Source organism: Carettochelys insculpta, chromosome 12 (assembly GCF_033958435.1).
Source record: "Carettochelys insculpta isolate YL-2023 chromosome 12, ASM3395843v1, whole genome shotgun sequence".
NCBI classification, from domain to species: domain Eukaryota; kingdom Metazoa; phylum Chordata; order Testudines; family Carettochelyidae; genus Carettochelys; species Carettochelys insculpta.
The window spans coordinates 8053787-8071346 of NC_134148.1; the positions used below are offsets into that span (position 1 = coordinate 8053787).

The 17560-nt window shown below is 45.8% G+C and overlaps 1 protein-coding gene across 5 annotated transcripts in view; it reads left to right on the forward strand.

Moving 5' to 3' along the window:
* Positions 1 to 17560, forward strand: part of SCAPER (S-phase cyclin A associated protein in the ER) — a 420029-nt gene that overhangs the window by 372932 nt on the left and 29537 nt on the right. For all 5 annotated transcript variants that reach the window (XM_075006917.1, XM_075006920.1, XM_075006919.1 and 2 more), the window contains 2 exons: positions 5280 to 5517; positions 8523 to 8672. In XM_075006917.1, the coding sequence (XP_074863018.1) occupies positions 5280 to 5517; positions 8523 to 8672 (388 nt within the window). The remainder of the gene's footprint in view (positions 1 to 5279; positions 5518 to 8522; positions 8673 to 17560) is intronic.

Here is a 17560-nt window from a genome sequence, read left to right on the forward strand (position 1 = left end):
GGGCAGCGGGTGGCTGCACAACCCTGAAAAAAGGCCTCCCCCTTGCTCTCCACCAGATTGTGTAGGGCGCAGCAGGCACCCACAATCTGGGGGATGTTGTTGGGGCCCGCATCCAAGCAGGTCAGGAGACATCTCCAGCGCCCTTTGAGGCGGCCAAATGAGTGCTCCACCACCTGGTGCGCATGGTTCAGGCGCTGGTTGAAGCGCTCCTGGCTGGCAGAGAGATGGCCCGTGTACGGGTGCATGAGCCAGGGCTGGAGAGGGTATGCCACATCTGCGATGACGCAGAGGGGCATGGTGGTGTCCCCCACAGGGATCTCCTGCTGGGGGATGTAGGTCCCTGCCTCCAGCCGGCGGCACAGGCCCGAGTTCTGGAAAACCCGGGCGTCGTGGGTGCTGCCAGGCCAGCCCACATAAACATCCTGGAAACGGCCCCGGCTGTCCACCAAGGCCTGGAGGACCACTGAGTGGTAGCCCTTGCGGTTTATGTAGTGTCCTCCACTGTGTTGCGGGGCGCGGATGGGGATGTGAGTCCCATCCAGAGCCCCGAAGCAATTGGGGAAGCCCAGGGTGGCAAAGGCCACGATGGTGGCATCTGGGTCCCCCAGCCTCACGAGCCTGTGGAGGAGCATGGCGTTTATGGTGCGCACGACCTGCAGGGGAAGCACATGGGAGAGCACCAATGAGGGGTGAGCAGGGTGTGCGTGGCCCTGCCCTGCCCGGGCCCCCCTCCCCTCCCTTCCCCTCCCCTCCCCTGCCCTGCCCTGCCCTGCCAGGGCCCCCCTGTCCCCCCCCCGTGTGTCCTCTTACCTCCATGAGGACAGCTCCGACGGTGGCCTTGCCGACGTCAAACTGCTGGCCCACGGATCGGTAGCTGTCTGGAGCGGCCAGCTTCCAGACAGCGATGCCGACCCATTTCTCCGCTGGGAGGGCACGCCGCATGGCGGTGTCCTGGTGCCTGAGTGCAGGGGTGAGCCACTGGCATAGCTCCATAAATGTCTGCCAGCTCATCCTAAAGTTCCTGAGCCAGCGGTCGTCGTCCCACTTCTCAATCACCAGCCGCTCCCACCAGTCGGTGCTGGTGGGGTAGCTCCACAGGCGGCGGCATGTGAGGCGGGGGGTGGGGTGCTGCACGGTTTGGGGTTGAGTCCTGCTCCCCTGCAGGCCGCTCCTCCTCTGGTGTGGCAAGGAGGTGCTCAGCTGCCTCCCGCATGGCATGGATCAGGGCAAGCCCTGTTCCTGCAGGGAGGGCTGGGTGGACCGCTGGCGGTGGCGGCGGCTGCTGCTGCTGCTGCTGCTGCTGAGGGTCCATGACTGCGTCGCCTGAGGTCTGTGTGCCTATGGCTCTTCAGACCGCGTGCTGTGCAGGCTGTGTGTGTCTGGGAGGGGCCCTTTAAGGGAGCGGCTAGCTGTTGCCCCGGAAGCGCTAGTCCGCCCTGCGACCCTGTCTGCAGCTGTGCCTGGCATCCCTATTTCAATGTGTGCTACTTTGGCATGTAGACGTTCCCTCGCAGCGCCTATTTCGATGTGGTGCTGCGCAACGTCCATGTTGAACATCGACATTGCCAGCTGTGGAGGACGTGTAGACGCTATTCATCAAAATAGGCTACTTCGAAGTAGGCTTCATGTGTAGACGTAGCTTTACTGTCTTGGCCCAAGATAGAACACTAGTATGTTCACCTAGAGCAGGGGTGAGCAAGTAGCAGTCTGCAGGTCGGATCCAGCCCACCGAGATTTTTAATCTGGTCCGCCCCATGCACAGAGTAGCACTGCAAGAGCAGGAGGCTCCACACACTCCCCTTACCTCCAGCAAAATCCCTCCTCTCCCATTGCCCAGTTTCCAAGCTGAGAGATTTGGGGATGGCGGTGTTGTATGGGCAACATGAATGATCTGGAGCTACTTGGAAGCCTGCCTGAGAGTGCTGCCAGCCAGGAGCTGCTCCTGGCCAGAGCCTGCCCCTGGCACCCTTTCTCCTTCACCCCAATTCCATCTGAGACCCTGCACCCTTCTACATCTCTTCCCCAGACCAGAATCATTTCCTGCACCCATACACCTTCCTGGACCCTGCACCACAATGCCTGCCCCATGTCACAACCCCCTCCTTCACCCAAATTCTATCTCAGACCCCACACACTCCCCTGCAACCCAGTCCTCTACCCCGAACTCCCTTTTGCACCCAGCCTCCATCCCAGGCCCCACACCACCTCCATAGAAAAGTGCAGCCTTTGACAACTTACCAAAATCAGCAAAAATTATTGCCCACCCTGACCTAGCACATAGTTGCTCTTTCTCTTTATCCTCTTTTTCTATCGAAGCTGTTTAGTTTAGGGCTGTTGTTAGGGTTAGTATACTTGTTAGCTTAGATGGTAGAACTAATTCCTTTCTCTTTTGCCCAGGGAGAGTTTTCTCCTTTCCTGGTGGGCTATGCCAGGCATTGCCTTTCCTGCTAGGATCCCACAGCGGTGATCCACAAACACTCCAAGTGTGCCCATTGCCTGAATCCCACATCTCCCAAAGTGCTTCTTTTGTTTCACCCATCAGTCCAGTGCCAAGAAGAACAGGGGAAATTCCAAACTGTTAGCTATGGAATATCACCTGTAAACGCCATCTGAGCCAGGTCAAGAGATGACCCCTACCCCCTTCATCTGTCCCTGGACGGATCCAGTGCCCCATCAGGGAATGCTTCTCCTTGAAAGGAAAGCCTTTGGAGCACTGAGACTACCAAAAAGAGGAGCAGAGAAGAGGACCAGATCCCAGTTAAGATCCTCTGTTTCATAGGGTACCAATGAAGCTCAGATTTTTCCTCCATATGTCTGCTGGCATTGAAGACCCTGAGCTCCAAGAGCAGGAAGCACTACTCTAGTAGAATGCCTGTATCCTCCACAAGTAAGAAGAGTAAGGACAAGGTACAATCAATCTTGGCCACGTCATCAGCACTGAAGGATCTAGCCTTGGCAACCACAATTACAGTGTGTGTACCAGTATCCTTGCTGGTCCTGCAGACGTTCAGTTACTCAGGGGATCACTCTGTCTTGGATGAACCTGAATCCTTGCTGCTGTCACACATTAACAAGATCTCAGGTGATATCTGCTGCATTTTTGAAAAATGCGCCTACCTGGCTGGGGAAAAATTTCCCTGATTTAAGCATTATGTAAGCCAGCCATCAACAGACCTGCACAGCCCCCTTCCAAGCCCCAGAACAGGGGTCATGCCAAGGGCAGGGCATAGCAGAGAGTCCTACAGAGATTTGGGTTGCAGAGCTGTATCAACTCCACAGGGAGGTTTCCATAAATGTGGTCCATGTTAGTTTCTGACCATCCAATAATCAGAGTGATTGTTGCCTTTTCTCTCTTCAAGAATCAGATCCACCAACAGGGGGTCCAAAGAGGCGGTTACCCCTGTGCCCAGCATTGCAGAGGGCCCCAGAGCTCTGGCCGTTGCAACTGCTGAATTGCTTTCTCATACACAATTAAGCACCAGCACAAAATGATGGTGACGACAAAGAGTGTGACAGTTGTTGAGAGACACATATGAAATCAGATAGTGGTTTCAATCCACTTTTTAATAGATAGATGTCCACATCACAAAATCTAATCTTAGATGTTACTATCTGAAACTCCCATAGGCAGTCTCCTAAGAACAGAGGAATTGCAAAAGCAAGTTGCACCACTGGTTCATGCAGTTTGTTATCATGCATTTGACAGTGACCAGAACCAGATGCTTCTAGTGAAGGTTCTAGAATCTCTGAATGGACAATTATGAAATAGTATGCCTAAATGGAAGTTCCTGATAGCGAGTACATTGTTATCCATGTAAATAACTAATCCTTTTTAATCCTTCTCAGTTCTTGTATATCTTGTGGCAATGAATTCCAGGGATCAACTGTTTGTTGTGTCAAAATATATTTCCATTTCATAAGTTTATTTGAAATTTATTGACTTTTATTTTCATTTTTCTTTTACCGTACTCATTCACATTTCCTATGCCATTCTTTGTTTTATACATCTCTTCTGTGTCCTCTTGTGCAAATTTACTAATCTGTCTTTTCAATCACTTTTAATATGGGAGTAAAATAATACCAGTTCTGATACAGCAGTAAGGAAACCTGCTGTTAATCATTTGGCTATTGAAAATTGACCATTTATTCCTACTCTCCGTTTTCTGCCTCTGTCATAGGAGAATTTTCACTCCAAGACTATTTTGGTTTCTCAGTAGACTCTTGGGAGGAACTTTAGCAAAGGTTTTTTTAAAGGTCAGATTAATTAATGTCAGTTTTCTTTTAACCTTTCAATTTCATTCAAAATAGATTCTGATGGTTTGAAGAAGCATTTTTCTTTACAAAAGTTGTACTAGTTTGTCTTTTTTTTGCTACCCTGCAGTCTTCTAATATAATAGGTGATTTTAATGAGAAGTTGTATATTTTTGCTCACAGCTTGTCCATTTCATTCTTAAATTCTTTCAGGGCTTTTGAACGAACATCATCTGGTCCTGGTATCTTGTGTGCCAGCCACCATCCCTTCATCCATTAAATAGGGTATAGTCCCAAGGGAACTCTTCCACCTGTGCCAGCCATTGTCATAAAGAAACTGACAAAGAGTATGAGATATAGACTACTATATATATGAGAGGTGTGCAGGGAGTTATTGTGAGTGGTCCATGTGGGCATAACTTTAAAGCTATGAAATTCCTGCCTGATATCAACTGGTCGCATGAACCTAGAGGAGGAATCAGAGATTTGGAAAAAGATATATGAAGATTACTATTATCTAGAGCAACTTTTTATGTTGGGCCCCACTTTTTATCTCTGTAATTACCAGCCTCCTTCTTCCCTCCAACCTGTCTAATATAATCCAAACTGACCAAAATTTCTGTTATGTTGATATGAAAAAAAGCTTTTTGGCATCTGTAAGAAAAGTATGTAGAACATAAAAACGTAATGAATCAGTATATAAATACAAATACACAAACATAAAAACAGGAACGTGTTTCAACATTTTTAATGAGATGGATGAGCCTGAGAACCAGCAGCTGATCCTGCTGTGGCCCCTTTATGAAATTTCCCACACCCCCAAGGAGGTCAACCCCCAACTTTGCGCACCCCTGGTCTAGAGAGCCTTCATAGCTGAACAAGGGTATATTGTCAAACATTCTGTGGAAATACAATAGTTTCCTGATATAGACATCAAATTATGTTCAAATTTTCTTCCATTTGACATAGTTAAAATGTTAGCCCTTGTGATAGTTTTCGTTTTAGACAGTTTAATGTTTTTTTGGCAGGTCTTGGACCATATTTGACAATATACGTCAGGATCCCACAGGACTAACTACAGTTCTTCAGGCTACAGATCTAGTTGGAGTCTTGCATATGTTGTACTGTATTCTTTTCCATGGCACAATCTCAGACCCAAACACAGCAAGTCCTAAAGAGAGTTATACAGAGAACACGATCCAGGTTGCTATTCAGAGCTTACGCTTCTTCAATAGCTTTGCAGTTCTTGATCTGCCAGCTTTTCAGGTAACGGTTTTTGCTTTTTTATCTTGTGCTTAAAATCAGAACATATATTGTCGTGTGCATTTTCCTTCAATTAGCCAAATGAATATAACTGTGTTTAAAATTAACTAGAGGAAGAATCATAAATGAAATAAATACTTCTTGGTCTTATTTCTGCATGCATAGAATTGCTGTTTGTTAATGTTGCTTCCATTGTCTATCTATAGGAAATAATACAGACTGTTTTTGCTATAAGGCAGGCATACAGAACTCACAAACGAAACTAAATGTATAACATTGCCATTTTTGTTTCATTGATTTTGAGAGTGATCTGTTTTTTTTAATATGTCAGATTTAATCTCCTGTGTTACAAGCTTTGAAACTTTCTGTGCTAAGGTCCACAAACAGCTTACTTATATGATAACTGTATTTTGAGCTGTGTAGCTGCCTTGAGTTGTTGGCTGCGTCCCTAGATCACACTATGTTTAAGTCTTACTTGCCACTTCCCTGAATTTAAAATGGTACAGCTCAGCCAGAAAAATACTATTTTTAAAAATTCCTCAAGGGGAAAAAAAACATTAAAGTTAGGGACAAAATTTCTCTTGAAATTTAATTTTCTAAAATAAAATATATGTTTTCCCCTTTTTTGATTTATGCAAACCACAAAAATAGATCATTTCTTGAGAAAAACAGTTTCTAATTGGTTTCATAAAAAAGAAGGAAGAAATTTGTCTGGCAATTAATGCGCAATGCAAATTAATACCTTTGTCACTTTAAGAAAAAAATATGAAAATATTCCAGAAATAAAAAAGTAAAAGTTTTTACTAAGGTGAGGGGAAATTTCAAATAATATTGCTGTGTAAAACTTTTTTTTCTAACACCACTCTCATTCAGTATATGAAGTTTTTATGTCATTCAATATTGATGAATATGTTTGTCCAATCATTTCGTACATGGTGGGCTCATTTCTACACTGTGCTGAATCAGCAGGGGTTTTACCTGAATAAAAATTCAGGATAATCCACACTCAATTCTCGCTTCTTGAATTTTAATGTTAGTACAACTAATGGCCCTGTTCCAACAACTAGGTCTGTGCAGAAAGACCCCTTCATTGACACGGATCCAGTTACAGGGTCAAGGCCAGTCTGTTGAGGGGGCAAATTTCCAAACAGTAGAAATTATGTCATATGTAAACTTTGCACCATTAGTTTACCCATGTTTCTGTACTTCACAAAAAGTTTCTTCAAGTAGTTGTCTCCTACATGATGATCTGTGGTTCTTGTGGCTGGCAATATACATTTATCATTGATGCAGATATTATGGTTATGCATCAAGAAACAGATCCTCAGCTGGTGTCAATTGCCAGAGCTTTAATCCATGGAACTCTGACAATTTTCACCCTCTTAATATCTGCTCTTCTATCTTCATCCTGAAACGTATTATTGTTCCTCCTAATCTTTATGAGCTGTAGCAGAATAGAAGGCAGAAAAGAATATAGTTTATATGCTGTTGATGATTATTTGCTCTCAGGAATAGTTTTATCCTGCAATATTACAGCCACAAAATAGGTTTATGATTAAAAGAAAAAGTCCACTTCTGGCACAGTGTGAATTAATACCAGTACAGATAATCCCCTAACTCATGGGTATGTACATCCTTTAGTTGATAGTCTAAACAACTGAAAGATGCTGGTGAGAAACAATATGCAGGGTGCTGAACTACTATTAATTCGGGCTAAAGAGGAAGCATAGTTTCCTTGAAAAATTAGTCTAACTTTTATGCACAATCTCATGTAACCCTTGGCCTGTTGTTATCAGGGAAGGTTAAACACAGAGCAATAGGTCACAACATACATGGACGTGACTAATTAAAAAAAAAAGGACAGTCAAAAACCGCGTAGGTCTGTCCCACGAAAGCTCACCTAATAAACAATTTTGCTAGTCTTTAAAGTGCTACTTGACTGTTTTTGTTTTGATAGTGTATAGACTAGCACGGCTTCCTCTCTGTGACTAATTAAGTAAGGGCTGGACCCTGAGATGTAAATTAGCAATTTATGTTTTGAACCTTGAAATTACTCTAATTTATTGGGAGTATTAACTAGGGAGATTAAAGCTGTCTATTTCTGGTTCTAATACAAAACTCCATTTTTCGGGGCTGATTATGTTAAATCCTAACTTTAGCACACTTAGATTTATGCACATCTAGTCCACACAGACTGGAAGATATGAAATAAAGAAAACTTTCAGATGAAGGATATTTTCCCACAGGCCTGCACTGTTGGTTCATTAGCGTTAGTAGACTGTCATGCTCATTCCTTATGCTTCAGCTTTCCCCTTTGACCTTACGTCGCTCTGTCTATTTGACATGTTTATTAAATAGAGGCTGTAGGCTGCACAGATAAAATCTTATTCTCCTGAATATCCACATTACAGCAATTTGCCTAGTTTCAGAAAGTACTGTATCCCAAAAAAGAATTGCAGCTGAGGGTTGTCTTCTTTTGGATGTTTCTAACTTTTGAAAATGTTTGTTTGAAAAGTTAATAGTTATTATTTATCTTTCTTTTCCGTTAGGAACACACAAGATATTAATGAGAAATGTATTCTGCACTTTTGCAAAAATTGAGCATGATTTGTTTTCCTTTGCTCATTACCAAGAATTATTATTAGTATTAAGTTTTCCTGGAACATGTTCTGCATATTTAAATAAATTGGCTACTTAGTGCTAACATAATGCCAGCTGAGAAGAATCCATATTTTTCTTTGAACACTTAAAACTAAAATTCAGTTTTATTTAGAGGAGCATTTATCATGTTAATTAGCATCCTAGTAATAAGTTGATGAAAAAATAAGGAGTGGGGAGGTACAGAGGTTCATTTGGCTTATTTTAACTAAACCAAAATTATAACCAAAATCTTACTTGAATACTTTCTGCTAACATTGAAGAGTATGTGATTTGTAATTTCAGCTCTTGTTTGGTTCACATATCCCCTATAAGATCTTGCTAGTTTATGATTTTATGTTTTCTCTCAGTCTATTATAGGTGCTGAGGGACTTTCCCTGGCCTTCCGTCATATTATCAGTTCTTTACTGTGGTACTGTTCTCAGCATACCTCTGAAGGACTGCTGCATGAGGTCATTGTTTGTGTTGGATATTTTACTGTAAACCACCCAGATAATCAGGTAAGGAAATCAGAAAATGTGATCAGGATTATAGTACACATGTTTAGCCCCAGTCCTGAAACCATTACATGAGTAATACTATCAAAACTAATGTCACTCCTTCCATGTGTAAATTTGTGTGTATACCTAAGCATCTGTATGATAGATGCCTATGTTTTGTATTAAGACAAGAATATCTGATAATAGTTGTTATCAAAATCAGACTAAATGTGGAATATAAAGGAGGACATTATGCTTTTTGGTGTTTATTTCTTTTTATGGCTGATACTCTCATGCTTGAGATGCTGATAGCACTGACCAACCATAGTTGGGCCTGGTCACTGACAAAACACGACTGTTGACAAGTATGTTTTTCATGTCCACAGGGGTGCTATATCTTATGTTCATGTATTTTCCTTACTTCTTTCCTATTGGATAGAGGTTCATCTAGCGAGAAGGCCAATTTCTACCTTTAGATATATGCAAATTTCAAGGAAGCCGATAAGAGCCATATGTACATATGCAAACAAAATGTATCCCTTGTTCTTCATTCAGCTATTATTTTAACCTTTCTATATTAATATTAATAATGCACTGGTCTCTCTGGCTACGTCTACACGTGCCCCAAACTTCGAAATGGCCATGCAAATGGCCATTTCGAAGTTTACTAATGAAGCGCTGACATGCATATTCAGCGCTTTATTAGCATGCGGGCGGCAGCGGCGCTTCGAAATTGATGAGCCTTGCCGCCGCGCGGCGCGTCCAGACGGGGCTCCTTTTCGAAAGGACGCCACCTTCTTCGAAGTCCCATTATTCCCGTGAGCTCATGGGAATAAGGGGACTTCGAAGAAGGTGGCGTCCTTTCGAAAAGGAGCCCCGTCTGGACGCGCCGCGCGGCGGCAAGGCTCGTCAATTTCGAAGCGCCGCTGCCGCCCGCATGCTAATGAAGCGCTGAATATGCATGTCAGCGCTTCATTAGTAAACTTCGAAATGGCTATTTCCATGGCCATTTCGAAGTTTGGGGCACGTGTAGACACAGCCTCTGATTCCTGGGGGAATGACTCATACATGCTGCTTGAGTTGCAGAACATAACCTGATATTACAACATTGCAAATCCCCTTCAACAGTGTGGGCCACAGCTATAATGGACTCCCAGAACTCTCACACTAGAAGGAATTGCTTGCAAAATAATCAGGATGTGAAACTTTGAGGATATTTGGGGTCAAACTTTTCCTTCTCTTATAACACATCTAAGTTCCTTGGTTTAGCCTAGCTACACCAGAGTGTAAATCAGAGTAGAACTTTGCCCTTGCTCCTTATTTTGAATGCATATGTGTACATAGAAATGGGATTGTGTCACATTATCCTATGATATTGTTTGGTTATATAGTGTATTTTACATTGTCATTTGAATTATTACTCCTTTATGTCTGGTTCTGCTGTGCCCCTTTTCCATTAAATTTTATTTCGAATTAGATGTTTAATCCCCCCTCCCATAAATTGAAGAGCAGATATAAGTGAATGTTCCAACTTATCCTTGTAAGTTTAAGGGGAAAAAACCCTTTTGAACTGTGGATGGTAGGGCTGTCAACTGCATTTTGAACATTGTAATATCTTAGGGCTGACAGTGCAGTATAAAATGTAAGTTCAGCACTTTTGGCCACCACTTCAGAGAAACAGCTGCAGCTCTGCTACCGTGTGAAGCCAAATTTTGATTCAGGATCCAAAAGTTGCCTGGCTCTGGTCCCTCAGAAAACTGACTCCAAGGATGGTCTTGTGTTTTGTAGGGCTAATGTTAAGTAATTTTTGGAAACTTGAACCAGGGTTAGACTCCGTTGAAACAAAGCTCGAGAAGTCCTGTGGAGACCATGCTGCTTCACGCAGACTGTCTGCAGGTGGTATTTTGTAATGTGCTCATTTTGAGAGCAGAGTGGTATTGCTGAGTTTTCTGGAGTCCCACTGCAGTATAACTGGTCTTGTTTTATACAGAAGTGCCCGTGAACTCCATCTTCCTTTTCTCTCCGCTTCAGGAATTCTTTTTTTGGCACACAAGTATAAACAGATGCGATCCATTGGAAAAGGGACGTGCACCATTATTGTGCCAGTAATAGCATAGGAGAGGAACTTCTTTCCAGAGATGGCAGTTGCAGTGCTCTGTAGTGCCCATTAGATTTGTGCCCTAGGGCAGAGGTCTGTCAGCTTGTGAACAGGCACCAGGCCATCCTAGCAGATGGCTATGGTGAGTAGGTAGCCAAGAGATGAAGTATGTGCATAAATGTGTTTGTCTGAGGATATGATTCCCAGCTGGTAAAGTTGCAGTCTGTCTAAATCTGCAGCATCTGTACTTGTGGTTAAAGTCATGTGCCATCACTAATCTGTCGCTGAACTGGATTAAATCTGGGGGATTAATAAATAGCTTCTTCAACTACATGAAACAATTTTCGATGCTTGTTAAAATAAACACAGTTTTGGTCAAGCAGGCCAGTATAGCTTGGGGGGCTGCTTGGATGGCACTTCTTCAAGCTGTTTCTTTCTGTTAGAGATGTGCAACATTGGGGTCCTTTTGTGAGTATCTCGCTTATACCAATTGTATTTTCATTAATGCTGTGCACATTTTTTTGCAAAAATTAGTTTTCTCGAGCAAAAACATGTTTCCATTTTTTGCTGAAAACTGCCAGGAGCTCCACCCCTTTTAGAACCACCATGTCAGCCTATGGCACAGTATTTGTAAGATTGCCAGCTAGGTGGAATAGTAGTTTTGCTTTTATATCATAATGAATCTGATAATTTATTATTGAATTTTCTAAAAATCCACAGGTACTTCCAATGGTCAAATTTGCTCTTCAGCAAACTAAATATTCCTGGCCCCTAGTTGGTTCTAATCAAAATCAATACAAAATTAAGTCTCGGGATTAACGTGATTCTCTTTCCTTCTGGAAGACCAGTCCTGTAAGCTCAAATAAAGAGCATTTCTTCCCCGTAAGGTTGGACTCTTCAGACTGATAGCCTTTCAGAGAGTTACCTGTCTGTATTATAAGAATAAGGGCAATAATTTGATTTCTCTTTACCCTGTTTAAGCATAGACTGCTTTGGCCAACTAGTAATAAAACCAGGTACCAAACAGGCACTGGGATTTGCTTGCAACTGTAATTTTTGCATCCAAGTATTGCTTTGTTTCCCAGTACTGAAGTGATATCTTCCATGGTGCAGGAAGTGTTTCTGGTACATTTACTACCACTATAATGTTTAGTTCCTTAACTTCCTGTTTTTACGTCGAGCATTTGTGCAATGCTGATTTTTTAAAAAATCAGCATATTCCTGAAGCAGAAGCCATATAATAAATGCTCTAGAACAGTAAAGTTTAAGTTAGGAAAGACTTCCTAGCAAGCAGGGCAGTAAAGCACTGGAATAAATTGCCTAAGGAGGTTGTGGAATCTGTGTCATAAGAGATTTAAGGGCAGGTTAGACAAACACCTGTCAAGGATGGTCTAACCCTTTTAAATCGTGAGGCCCTGGGGCAACTGCCCTCTTTGCTGTCAGAAGTCTTGGGCAGCCTATATTTTTCAGCAGGGGAAATGTTAAAAGAAGAATGTTATTAATAAGGTACATTATATTTTGGGTCTGCCAACCTTGGCATTATCCCTTGAAAAGTGAAATCCTGATAAAACCAGCCCCAGTTGCATTTTTCTGTGTGACTCATCGCTACTGTTCAGCCATAGAGAAAGTGAATTTCCCAAATCCATCACTAGCATAGATTAAAATTACCATTTTATAACAACAGGACATAAAACATTAGAGGTGCGTCTACATGTGCAAAAAACTTCGAAAAAAGAGGCCCTTTTTCGAAAGAGCAGGAGGAACGTCTACACGCATAAACCGTCTTTTGAAAGAAAATCAAAAGTACGGGGCGCGGAAATCGAAATCCGAACCCCGATCCCGTATTAGGAAGATCTCTCCCTTTCGAAATAATAAATCGAAAGAGTACACGTGTAGACGCTCCACAGCCCACTCTTTCGAAATACAGGTCCGCCATGGCTCTGATCAGCTGGAGCACGGGGCCGCTCCAGCCGGCAGCAGCATGTCTCTATGGTCCCTGCGTTCAGCTGCCTTAAAGCTACACACACACAGAAGACCCATGGTAGGAAGCTGAGAGCGTGCTACCAGCAGCATGCGCACAAGCTCCAGCCATGGCCGGCAGCCAGACCCCCCGCAAGCCCCACGGCCCCCCCTCCGAGCCCTCTCCAGCCTCCCAGGGCTCCCAGGGGGAGAAAAAAAAACGAGCCCCCTCCTGGACGGAGCGCGAGCTCCGGGACCTCCTCGGCCTCTGGCAGGACGAGGAGGTCCTCCGCCACATGGGGGTCAAGCGGCAGAATGCCACAGCCTTTGGCTGCCTGGCAACAGGCTTCCACAAAAGGGGCCACCTGGAGCAGACCCCAGACCAGGTACGCTCCAAGGTGAAGGAGCTGCACCAGGGATATGCCTGGGCCAGGGACCAGGCCGGACGCTCCGGGGCAGGTCCAGCGACCTGCCCTTTCTACCAGGAGCTCCAGAGCCTCCTGGGGCCCCAGGAGAGTTTCCCCCCACATGGCCTTCCTGGACACCTCCAGGAAGGAGCTGCAGGTGGAGGAGCAGCCCGCATCGGGGACCCAGGAGGGCAAGGGGACCACGGACTGGTCAAGCGAGGAGGGGGAGCTGACCATCCTCATCCTCTCCCGCTCCTCCAGCCGGGCGACCAAGGGCCGGCCATTCCCGGACATCGCTGAGGGACCCTCTGGTACGTACAGGGAGGGGCGCACACCTACTCCAAGGGTGGGGGCGACACAAGGGCTAGGCGCCCACACATGGGACCAGCGGTCCTGGACCGTACACAAGGTAGCCCCCACATGGGATGCAGCACCCCGTGCTGGCTCATTAGCAACGCCTAGCACCCACCCTCAGTGGACAGTGCCATAAGCCGCGCAGGGGTGATGGCTGGTTGGTGCCGGACGGTGCCCAGGGCCCGCATACCGCAGGCTGGGAAGGGCCACCTGCGGGCGAGACCCCTGGAATCACACCCAGGCTGGGAAGCCCGGTCCTGGGGTGGGGAGCGGGTCGGTGCTCCCTGGAGGGTCAGTGTCCCTTGTTGGGGGCAGGGGCCCCATAGGGTGGGCTCAGGCGGGTAGGCCACATCTGGGTCCCCTCCGTCTGGGGGACACTACTGACATGCTCTCCTCCTCTCCACACAGCCACGCCATCCGGGGGCCGGGAGAGCCCCACACCATCCCTCGTGCCAGAGAGCCCACCAGCTGCAGCCATCTGGTGCAGTGCGCCGTCGGGGCCATGGCCAGAGGGCCCTACACCGGGCCGAGGAAGACCAGGCCAGCCAGCATCAAGCCAAGGTGGCTGAGGAGCACCTCCAGCTCGCCTGGGCGGATATGGAGTGGCGGAGGGCGGCCTGGGATAGGCTGCTGGACACCCTCCAGGGCATTGGCGTACCCCTTTCCCTCCACAATGTTGTGGAGGACGCAACAGGCGCCCACCACCTGGGGCACGTTGGGGACTCCGACCTCCAGCCGGGTGAGGAGACACCTCCAGCACCCTTTTAGATGCCCGAAGGCCCACTCCACCACGTTGCGGGCGTGGTTGAGGTGCTCATTGAACGCCTCCCAGGTGGGGTCGAGGTGTCCTGTGTAGGGCCTCATGAGCCATGGCTGCAGGGGGTACGCTGCATCTGCCACCATGCAGAGCGGCATGGTGACATCCTCCTCCACAAGGATCTCCCTTTGGAGGACGAAGGTGCCAGCCTCCATGCAGCGGCAGAGGCCGGAGTTCCGGAAGACCTGGGCATCGTGGGTGCAGCTGGCCCAGCCCACGTAGAGGTCGGTGAACCGGCCCTTCGCGTCGACTAGGGCCTGCAGCACCACCGAATGGTAGCCCTTCCAGTTGATGTACTGGCCGGCGCTATGTGGCGGGGCGCAGATGGGGATGTGGGTGCCATCCAAAGCGCCGATGCAGTTCAGGAAGCCCAGGTCCTGGAAGCCGGCAATGGTGTGGTCCACATCCCCCAGGTAGATGACCCTCTGGAGCAGCATCGTGTTGATGGCCCTGATGACCTGCAGAGGGGGAAGGGGGACATGTGCTGTAGTGCAGGTGTGGCCGTGGCCCTCCGCCTCGGGCCCATTCTGCCCCGCTCCCGTCCAGTCCCTGGCCCGTGCAGCCTCTGCCCCCTCCTGTCCAGCCCCTGCCCCATCCAGCCTCTTGCAGGGGAGGGTTCCCCTTGCCCCAGCCCCCCCGCCCCTCCAACCCTCCCTTACCTCCATAAGGACAGCCCTGACGGTGGCCTTGCCCACCCCGAAGTACTGTCCCACGGCGCGATAGGAGTCCGGGGTGGCCAGTTTCCAGATGGCGACTGCAACCCGTTTCTCCAGGGTGAGGGCTGGCCACATGCAGGTGTCATGGTGCTGCAGTGCGGGGGCGAGCCAGTGGCAGATCTCCTCGCAGGTCTGCTTCGACATGCGGGAGTTCCGCAGCCACCTTTCCTCGCCCCACTCCCCCAGCACCACGCGCTCCCACCAGTCAGTGCTGCTGGGGTGGGTCCAGAGGCATCGGGGTACCCAGGGGGGGAGCCCCACGGCCCCGGGGGGACCTTGCAGCCACCTGATGAGCTTGGGTGCAGCTGCGGCGAGGGTGCACAGCACTGCCAGCAGGGCGTCCGCCTGCAGGAGCTGTTGCTGGGCTTCCATGGGCACAAGTGGGCTCTGCAGGGCACAGACAGGCTGGGCAGCGCTCGGCTCGTGCGGAGGGAGGGGCCCTTTAAAGGAGGCGGCTGGCTGTGACCCCGGAAGGGCTTGTCGGCCATGGGGCCCCGTGTGCGGTGTTTCGTGCCTCCCTTCTTTTGAAAGAGAGCTGGGAGCCGTGGGGACGCTCTCTTTCGAAAGAGCGGATCGGAACGCTGATCTGAAAAATTGCAGCGGGGGCTCTCTTTCGATGGCCGCTTTTTCGACAGCCGAGCTTCGATTTTTGCCCTTTTGAAAGAGCGCTTACATGTAGACGCAGCTTAGGTGTGCAAATTCAGTGCAAGTCAGTCCTGTCTCTGTTGGCTCTCATTCTCAGACTATGAAATTCTTTACCTTTAGCTGAATGGCAATTTGAAAAGGTATGAAATTGTTTTCGCCTCTTTCTGCTATTTAATATTTCTCTTTCAGTATCACCTAGAAGTCTTAATCAGAATTGAGGCCCCATCATGATAGCCATGTGCATGCATACACATGGTCACTGTCTTACTACAGTTATCATGAGTGCTCACCACCAAATAACTTGATCCATGCAAACAAATGATCACTGCAAGCAGTGATCGGGATAAAGGGGTTCCATTTTGTTTAGACTATACTTGCTCAGTTTATTTTAAAATTTCTGCAACTTTTTGACATTACCCATATATATTGTATTGGTAATATTCATTTTTATAATTTTGTTTTAAACTTTATAAGGCTATTTTCAGGGCCATTGCTATTCCAGAATGAATTAAGTGGGTTATGAAACTAAAAGTTTTTAAAAACAAACTTTAATATGTTAACTGCTTTAGCATCATTAGTCAAGGGTAAACTGCACTGTCTGTTTTGTATCAGCACGTGAGCTTTTATCTACTGTAGGGTTAGACAGCTTGCATTTTTATAAGACAAGGAAATCTGTAATCATGCAGTAGCGTAAGATTGCTTTATTGGGCATCTGCTTTGCATAAAGTATGATCGGTGAAACTGTGTCTTTTTTATTTGTCACCATTTAATCTATAACTTAAGAAAACAGGTCCCATGATACTAAAGATGCACTCAAAATAATAATAAAAATAAAAGTCATGTCTCTTTCTTTGATTAAGCCAATAGTCTATTTCTTATAGTCTTAGAATTTCTAATTAAAATGTTGTTGTTTAATTAAAAATCCCCTCATGTTTTATTACATTTTCATTCCCTTTTCTACTTTGTCTGATTTAATTAGTATAATGAACGTAATTGGTATGTGCTGTCAACTAATCATCTACTTCATTTGCATTTTATATTGGATAATTGAATGTAGCCTGATAATTAAATTAACACAAATGACAGATGATTTGGCTCTTTCACATTACTGTTTGGGGAATAAAAATCTTGGCATATTCATTGTGGTCAGGGAATATTCTTAATCTGGAAAATCTTTGCAAATTAAAGAACTTGGACTGAAAGAATTTGTGCTGTTCATCTTTCTAGTTGTGGCTTTATTACTTTCAGAAATTTACACAAACAATATATATAAACTGCTTTTGTATGAGTCTGACAAACTTTGGGTATTGGTAGTAGGATACAGGGCCTTATGCCTTAAACTGTCAACTTGAATTATGCTATTATTATGTCATTGGGTTTAAACTTCCCATTTATTATCCAGAGAAAAGTCATTTCAATTTTATTTTTGTTATAAAGTCATATGTAAATTATATCATTGATGGATTTACAATTAGCCATCTGAAAATAAGAATATGTATACTGATGGGTTACTTCTCACGGAATATTGTCATCTGCCTACTAGGAACAGCAATAACATTTTTAATGTGGAAAATATAATGCAAAAATGATAGCAACTTTTGTTCAATACCAACTGTAATTTGAAAATGAAAAAAAAACAGTGAACTTTTCAGCAGAGGAGTTTTTCCTTTCTTAAAACTACTGCACATTGCACAGCAGTAACATCACTGGTAAAAATGTAATGTTAAAAGAAACCAAGGGTACGTCTACAAGGGCAAGGTTCTGAATCATAAAATTACGTTGCTGCTCAGAGAGCATTGAAGTGAGACCGCCCTTCTGTGTTCACACTGTCATCTGCTTGTGCAATAGTGTGTTCACACTTGCCGTACTTGCAGTAACATTCTACGTGATGCATTGCAGGTAGCTGGTCCAAA